General features: G+C 32.4%; 1 protein-coding gene across 1 annotated transcript; it reads left to right on the top strand.

The window, feature by feature from the left end:
* LOC105124430 (uncharacterized) lies at positions 1-327 on the top strand. The gene has a single exon (XM_011024450.1). The coding sequence runs from the start codon at positions 1-3 to the stop codon at positions 325-327; it is 327 nt and encodes a 108-aa protein (XP_011022752.1).
* Positions 328-9379: the final 9052 nt, after the last annotated feature.

The following is a 9379-nucleotide window of genomic DNA, read 5'->3' as shown; positions in this document are numbered from 1 at the left end:
ATGGGAAATTGCATAAGGTCAAGCAAAATAAGGCTGCACGAAGAGGATGATAACATTGAGGAGCTGCATCAAGAAAAGAAAGAAACAAGGATTGTGAAGGAAAGTGGCAGTTTCCAGAAAGGTGCAAGCCTTAAGGTTAAGATAGTGCTTACGAAGGAGGAGCTAGAGTGGTTAATGTTTCAACTAAAGTTCAATGGAGGAAGGAAGCTAGAAGATGTTTTGGGAGAGATAGAGAGAGGGAGAATGAAAGTTAAAACATGGAAACCCTCGTTGGAGAGTATCATGGAAACTCCTGAAGGGCTTGAAACAGAGAGACGAGCCCTTTGACGAGGAAATTACCATTCTCTTTCCTTTTTCAGTCCTCTCATGTGAGGTTTTTCTTTGGGGTCATGACCCAATTCCCAAATATACATGTCATTATGCGTTTGCTTACCAAGAGTAATTGGATGTTAATGATATTCTTGTACCTTTTAGATTCCATTGTATCATTTTTTGCAAAATTAATCTGAGCCGACTTAAGAAAATAAAATGATGACCATGCCAAATTGGTGTGCTTGATAATAAGTTTTACGAGCTTGACCGATCAATCATGGTATAAAACACTCCCCAATTCTTAAGAACACATACTGTGATTTGCACTCTTCTTCTTTCAAACCTTTCTCTGTATCGCGAGAAGACATGTCTGGTATAGGCGTGCGTCTTTGGCATTACTAGTGCTCACAATATTAATATATTAACACCTAATTGAAAGATTAATTAGCAAAATTACCTCCTTTTGTTTTCGGCTCCAATGAGCATTTCAGGCAAAAAGTATTCTTACACGCGCACACACGCTTAACTGGTTAAGTTGTCTGGGCTTATGGTCTCTGGAGAAGAATCGAAATTTGAATTTTTCTGATTAAAAATAGGCCTCTGCATACCAATCATGGCGCCATCACAAATGAAATATAACTGGTTACTGAAAGTGGAAGACTAAATCAAATCATACTTCTTGTCATCAAGGCTCCGACAAAAATAAGCACCTAATTCTGAGCATCTGCTGCTGCTTGGTGTCACAAGCTTCTTTCCAGCCTTTGTACAAGCGATGAATAGGATGTTTTGGAAGTATTTTTATTAAAATAATATATTTATTTATTTTTTATTTATTTCAAGACACCTAAACAATATAAAAAAATAAAAATCATTTTTTTTTCATTCACGGTCTTACCATTCACTGCAGTTTTTTAGAATTAATAATTTGGACAGCACATCGGGGTTCTGTAGGCATTTCTATATACCTTTTATTTGATTTATTATAATTTCCTAGAATAAAGGAGTAATAGTGAGGTGGTTTTTGTCATCCACAAAATCATCTACAAAAAGAACTCCCGGAATGAATGGGTCAAATATCATCTTTCAAGCAGGACACGCAGTTCAAACTTCAAAGCCCTTGTTCCAAGAAACTCTATGATCATACATTTAGACAATAACAAACATATTTGTTTGCTTTATATGCACCGCGTACATTTGTAAAATCAATGATTTTTAATTTTTCACGGGAATAATTACAAAATTCAAAAGTATTCTTAGCTCTTAAAGCTTCATGCTGCAGACTAACTAATCCTATGATCCACCATCGTGGACGACAATTTCTGTGCTACCCTATTGTGGATCCACCGTTAAGGAGTTTATACATGTATGATAGCAGCAATCACTAGATTCTTCCTTTTGTAGCTTTTGATTCCATTAAGGACACTGGTACATGTAGTTCAAAGTTCAAACTACTCTTCTTCAGGGATGCTATGAAGCACACCACCATATCCACCATTAGAGGACACAACAGAACTAACACGATTAACAGGAAGTTGGACAAGTTCATGTGCGACATCTTTGAATTCAAGAAGCCCCCCTTCTTTGCACTTGGCCATTAATCGAGCTGCTTCTTCTTTTGTCATCCTAACTTTCACTCTGATCACATCTTTTTCTTGCACACTGCTGGCATACCCTCTTTTCTCAAAATTCTTCCTCGCATCTTCTTCTTTAATTGCCAAGCAATTACCACCTTTCTTTAACTTCTTTGGTGATATCTTCTTGCTCAACTCATCTCTATATATCAGATTTGTTCCCTTGCTTCCCCTAGTGCCTTTTTTAGTGTCACACAGCATGCTATTTAAGTAAGAGATTGAAGAGGAAAACATTTTGAGACAGAAAAAAGTAGCTAGCACTAGAGGAAAAGAGAGTTTTTTTGTGGCAGTTGAAACTAAGGGAGGAGTGTATTTATACCGAGGGGTGATGGGCTAGTCAAATAGAGGATGGAGTGTTTTATGGGGCACAAGTGTGATTTGAAGCAAAAGAAGTAATGTACACATGAAGACTGGAACGTAGGAAAGATAAGTGGATGACTGGACCGTCAAGCATACGATATGGAAAAGTAATCGCAATGTCCCTCAGTCAAAGCATTGAAGTGATGATCTGTCAAATTAATCAGTACACAGTGGAGCCCTTAAGAGAAGAAAAGTTTTAAGCATCTTTGAAAAGGTCAATACATTTTATTTAATTGGAGATCATAAGGTCATGACAATTACCTTTGTGATGAGGTAATTAAATTACAGCTTTACAAGACAGTCGATGCGAGAAAATTTAAGAATGTCTCTTTGAAGTTCAAGTTTGTTAATTTCAAGCAGGCGTTTTCTCGTGCAATGGCATAGCCAGAGTTCTTGCTTCCTTCGTTGCAGAAATGGCAGATGCACGCTGCTTTTTTATGGGATAAATTATTTGTCTTGGCTGTGGAAACTAGTTACCTCATACTATATAGGTATGGGGATTCATCAATAAGCATTCGATCAAGTGGCCAGGATAGAGATTGGAAATAACCGTAGTGATGGGATTTTTTCTTCTTCAAATATTAACTAATTAATAAAATTAATCATGCCAGCAACCGTTAGGTGTTGTGTTCGAGAGTTTCCTTTTTCCCATTCAATATTTCGATCAGATGAATCTTACAATAGATGAGGGTTAGTGTTAATTAAACCCTTAATTAATATGATCCAACGTAATGATGAGAGACTATACGTTATATACTGTTTAGGAGCAAGCCAGTAGTAGATAGCTAGCCTTTTCACACCATTAGTTTTTCCATAACAAAGGGTAAAATCAAATCAAATATCGTGCCCCAAACTACAAGTTAATTTCTTACTTTTTTTTAAAAGAAAATCTTCCTTTTGACCCTTTCAGCTATTCTTTTGACAGGAAACATTACATGTCACCAGTTATACTGTTCAAAACATCCAACAACAGCAAAACTAAAGAACAATCAGTTGAAGTCATGTTCCTTGCCAAGATGAAAATAAGACTCGGACTTGTTCTTCAAATTGACGTTGTTCGATGAAGTCATAAAACGCGTTTGGGCTAATTAAGGACCAATACTTGAGGGCAACTAGGTGAAATCAATCAGAATCCTAATTGAAAGGTCCCTTTCTTTGAATCGTTTTACAGAGTGTGATGAGTTTCATTGTTGTGGTTGTTCTAGAATTGTTTGACCACAACAATCGCTGCCATGTTATACGTTACGATTTTCCAAACTTTTACGTGAATTGCATTAGGAAAGAACAGAGTTTCTGGTATACTTGATGCTACTGAAAGTGAAACCAATCCCAAAATTTCAAACCACAAAAGTCGTGAAATACCCATTTTCACAAAGAAAACGTATCATAAAACCCCAAAATACGCCTTAAGTTAGACGGTAGGCTTTTCAAAGCACAAAACCCGCGAAAAAACCATTTCCACAGAATTTACGGTTTTCGCACCATCAACAGGCCCAACAAGGTATTTTTCGGCATACCAGCCAACTTTATATATATATATATATATATATAAAGGCCTCTTGATATTTTGTGGTGTATTAGAATGAAAACCATAAGTTTTATAAAAATGAATTTTTCTTAACTTCTATGCTTTTAAAAGCCTACTAGCTAACTTGACCCATCTTTTGAGGCTTCATGATATATTTTTGTATATTGGTATGAAAATTATAAGCTATGTGAGAATAAATATTTTTTTATCTTTTATGCTTTTAATAATTTACAAGCTAACTTTAGACATCTTTGAGACTTTGGGATAAGTTTTTTTCCATATCAATGTGTGAACCATAAGTTTAGTCAAAATATATTTTCCATAAATTTTTATACTTTGAAAATCTCATCGGCTAACTTTATGCATATTTTTGGGGCTCAAGATGTGTTTTTATTTACCAATGTGAAAATCACTTTCACATGAATTTACAATTAACATTATTTGAGAATTTTTTCTTAATTATTTAAATACCTTTATATAATTCATGTTAAACCTAATATTTGCTTGTTTGTTACTCTTAAATAGGACAACGTATAGTAGGATTAAAACATAATACTCTCGCAAGTGAGGTTCTGACCTAGCGGTAGGAGGGGCTTGTCCCCTTCCTCCGCACCTGGGTTCGAATCTTACCATGCACGCCTGTCACCCCCGCAGTGCCTTACCTGCTTATTGGGCTTGCAGGATATTCAGTGGGCCGTGAGGATTAGTCGTGGTGCGCATAAGCTGGCCCGGACACCCCACGTAAATAAAAAAAAAAACATAACACTCTCTATATAAGATAATTCAGTGATTTCAAGTCTAGAAATCACTTATACAACTATTATGTGTGTTTTTCTATATAAAAAAAAAGTGATATATCCATATAGAATTCTTATGCAGGTAAATTTAATATATATATTATCTAACAAGCAACCACATATTAACTTTAGGTATTCCTCATATTTTAGTTTATAAGAAAAACTACTTCATTTCTTAAAGAAAAGAATATAATATATATAAGTTTGAACAACGCTAATTAATATTCAGTTTTAATAGAGAATTGATTAGAAATATTTATACTTTAGTTTATAAGAAAAACTACTTTATTTCATAAAAAAAAGAATATAATATATATAAGTTTGAACAACTCTGATTAATATTCAGTTTTAATAGAGTATTGATTAGAAATATTTTAGAAACAATATTTTGATGCAATATGAATCATATAATTATAAAAAATTTATAATTTTTTTATAAATTTTTTTTTTGTCTCAATAACTTTATCTTTATTCTAAATTTATTAATCAAAATTTTGATAAATATTAAAAATAAATAAATCTTTATTAATAAATTAAATATATTTATATAAACAAAGTCAATACCATCATAATTAACTAATCGACATATACACCAACATTAGTTTGAAAGGAAAACGAAGAAGAAAATTGAGTTTAAAACATAAGAGAATAGGTTGAAATATTAAGCTAAAATAGGGGTGAAAAAAGTTGTAAAATATGTAAAAACAATGCAAAATTTTTTTCTTTCAACCTTATTTTTATATTTTTATGGTGGATTTTAAAACTAAAAGTGATAAAGAATTTCTAGAATTAATTTCTCTTATTATTAATTTTAATTACCCGTCACAGAAATGAAATAAACATGACAATTTTAGCTTTATATCTAACATTTTTAAGCTGGAAAAATATCCAAGTTATGAAGAATCGATTCTAAAAAAAAAAAAAGTAATGAAACAATTCGGACTTTATTCATATGATGAACAAGATAATGAATTGGAAATTTTTTTTTACAGGGTAGACATAAGTCCAAATTAAATTTGCTAAAAATAATATGTTGTAGCACAAAAGATTATCCAGGTAATGAAGAATCACTTCTAGAAAAAAAAATGATGAAACATTTTGGACTTTATTTATGGGATGAACAAGACAATGAGTTGAATTTTTTCATGTAATAGAACTAAGTCTAAATTAAATTTGCAAAAAATAATATATTATAGTCTAAAAAATTATTTTATAATAAATTCAAATGATAATCTGGAAGTCCGAGAACAAGCTACCTGGATAAGTTTAAATTTAAAATTCACTTTGTATATAAAATTTTCTCTCTAAAAACTTGTATTTCTTTTGATAAATTTTCACTTCACTCATTTTTATTATATAAACAATAAAAAAATATCTATGTGGGATAAAAGTTTCTAGGAGGTTTTGAATTTTTCTACAACATTCCAATTAATTTTTTTTTTTAAGATTAATTTTCTGAGTCGCTCGTAATTTATTTTAACCATACTAATTAATTTAACCGTACTAGCACCGAATGCAAGCTTGGTGAGGCTTTAATAGGAGTAGTATATTGTTTTGGTCCTGGACCCCCTAAAAGAGTGCACAAAGAACCACAGACTCAAATTATTAGAGGTGCTAGTACCATCAGTTAATGTGTCGAGCCAAGCTGGTGGCAACATCCCAGTTTGCTCTTGCACAGTCTTGAGCGCAGAGACCCCGTAATATCGACACCAACAATATCCTTCATAGCACCACCTACTTTAACCCATCAGCAACACCACCAGCAGCACCGCCACTGTTCCAAATGTTAATCTCTGGCTGCAAAACATGGACTGCCTGTGCATTTATAGCAGCAATTTCTTGGAATATGTTTTTGTATGCAGAATAGCTGCCACCAAGTAACTCGAGTAGTGTGATCAAGTAAAACCCTTGTGCTTCTGCCATTATTTGGATTGCTTTAACTTGCTTCTTCTTTTGTAGAGGTCTCCTTCAGCAGCTTGTTGAAGAGAATAGAAGGCTGCATCTCCAGTAGCTTGTTGTGCCTCAGCTTCCTTCATTTTGTCATAGAGGACTGCATCAGCTGCTCTTTGCTTTTTGTACAGCTGCCAGTTTGCCTCATGGACCTATACATATAAATAAAGCCAATGGGGACCAGATTTGAATGGAATTCTATTAATCCCTATCGTGTGATGATTAATTAGTTAACCTTTTGCCTGACCTAAAACACCATCTTATTAACAAGGATAATTAAATGCAAAAGAAGTGTATGGTGGTGTAAAATACCCTAGTTTCAGACTCCACATCGCTGAAGTAAGAAGGGAGTGAAAGTTGAGCAGAAACATACCATTCCTTTCTCATATTGCATACATGAGAAAGTTAATTTTAGGCTCCAGAAATTTGGAAGGGCAAATAGGATGGGTTGTGGTAACCTTACTGAGTGATGACTGCAAACTGTTCCGTCTCTAATTTCACACATAAGCTAAATGAATCTTGCGCACTGGTTTATGTGCTGCTTCGTACCGTTCTTGATCTGCTTTCCTCATTAGCATTAAATTACGTTGGTTAAATGCAAAAGGAAGAAAAGAAGAGGAAACAAACCAGATGAAATTCTCTTTTACTTGTATATTGACTGAATCACCAAGAGCTAACCACTTAGAAAACTGCATAATTTGTTTTTTTTTGGGAAATCTGATTGGCAGAAAACAGAGCTCAAGATGAAACTGCTACAATCCAAGTTCAGTTAATAAGCACAAGTGGCCAGAGTAAAAGATGTTACTTCGACATGAAATTGAAAAGTCCCACGTTATTTGGCTTCTACTAATTAAGTCTTTGATCTGTAGAGATCTACACTGTCAAATAAGATAACATCAACCTAGATTTCATGAAAACTAATCTACTCCAAAGACATAAAGCACTTGATCCGACACCCCACAAATATCATGTACTATCTTTCGAAAGAGCTGTTCTGCATTATGCTGGTGCATTTTCTTCACATGATTTGCCTAGTTAATTATATATAATTAATTTTCCTTTTTGGTCTAGCCAGGAAATAGAAAAACTGAGGTAAAATATGTTAAACCTCTCAACGAAGCTCACTACTTTTGTAGCCCGGCCAACTTGTTTTAGTAGCTAGCAATGTAACAAAAAATGATGTAAAATACTCTCAAGAAACAAATTAATCAAAAGAAAAGAAACACGCATTTATTTGCTAGAAATAAATAGGCGAGAAGGAAAGGAACTCTTAAATTATATTCTCTCAAATGGGAGGAAATCCATGCATACTTGATTTAGCATATATTTTTATACTAGTTTAAGATAATTCAAGAAACTTAAAAAATAAATACTATTTAATATTTATATATAAACTTAGGAGAGATATAGAAGAATTAAAAGATATTTTGAATAAAGATTTTAAAATTAATTTCAACGCTCCCCTTTAATTCTTGAAATTTAAAAATATATTCTAGATGTCTGACAAACTTTTTGTTCCTGTTACCATTTCCCTAGGCACAAGCTCATTGTTTTGTTATTGCCATTGTCTCACTGTTGTTGGATCAATTTACTGCCATGATTTTTGGATCTTCTGTTCTTATTTTAAGAATATCTCACTTGCAATTTGTCTTAATTGCTACCCTATCATGGCTAGCTAATGACTTCTTCTTCAACCTTCCTTTTTTTAATTTTTAACAATTGTATTTGCTTAAACATGCCTCGTTTAAGCCATTTTTCTCCTTTTATAGTTGTTGACATATTTCTCTAACAAAACATCTCTCTTTTCAAGATTGGGCTCTTCAAGTGACCATTCTATTTTGGCTCATTATTCATCCGGTTGATGCTTTCTTCTTGTCACAGCTCCTTAGCCATTTCTAATCTTTTTTATAAAGAGGTCTCTCTTTCTTCTTTTTTTTATGTGTAATCTCCTTTGTATCATATTTTTTATTGTGTAAAGACTTGTTAACTTGCAACTAGCTTCTTTCATAGGCTTCTTCTTTTATCTCTTTTGATGCAATGTCCTAATTCTCTTGCTAGACATTTTAATCTTACAACTTCAATTTTTTTGTGTGTCTCATCTTTCTAAAACAACCCCACTAGATCAAACTAGCTTTGATATTTTGTTAGAAATAAATAGGGGAGAAGGAAATGAACTCTTATATTACTTACTCTTAAATGATAGGAAGTTCATATAAACTTGGACTTAGAATACAATCTTTTTAACACATATTTATATTGGTCTGAATAATTCAAGAGACATAAAAGATAAATATCTTTTGATTTTCATATATAAACCTATGAAGTACTTAGAAAAACTAAAAAATATTTTGAATGAAGACTTTAAAATTAATTCCAATAATATTTATATATAAACAATAAAAGTGTCAAGTTTAGTTACAAAATTAAAGATGCGACTAATAAAAATAGTAATAATTGCAACAAAAACAATAATAACTATTTTTATATTTTATGTATAAGAAGATATTTTTTGAGCTTTTATTGGTATTGTTCCAATCTTATTATGTTGAGAAAGTTATTAATAAATTTTCTACAAGAGGTAATAGCATTGTGAAAACATCAAAGGATATAAGTGTCTATTTGTTAAAAAAAAGCATAAGGGAATTCTTTGATAATTAAGAGCTTGATATACGTTATAAACTATACAAAACCTAATATTGCTTACTCAGTTAACAAGCTAAGTAGATTTATAAGTAATTTAAGTATAGATAAATGGAAAACAATACGAAGTGTACTCAGATATTAAAGGTACACCTTAGATC

This window comes from Populus euphratica, unplaced genomic scaffold (genome assembly GCF_000495115.2).
Source record: "Populus euphratica unplaced genomic scaffold, PopEup_1.0 scaffold4.1, whole genome shotgun sequence".
Lineage (NCBI taxonomy): Eukaryota > Viridiplantae > Streptophyta > Magnoliopsida > Malpighiales > Salicaceae > Populus > Populus euphratica.
Note: the sequence above shows the minus strand (reverse complement) of the source record. Positions and strands in the feature narration are given on the sequence as shown.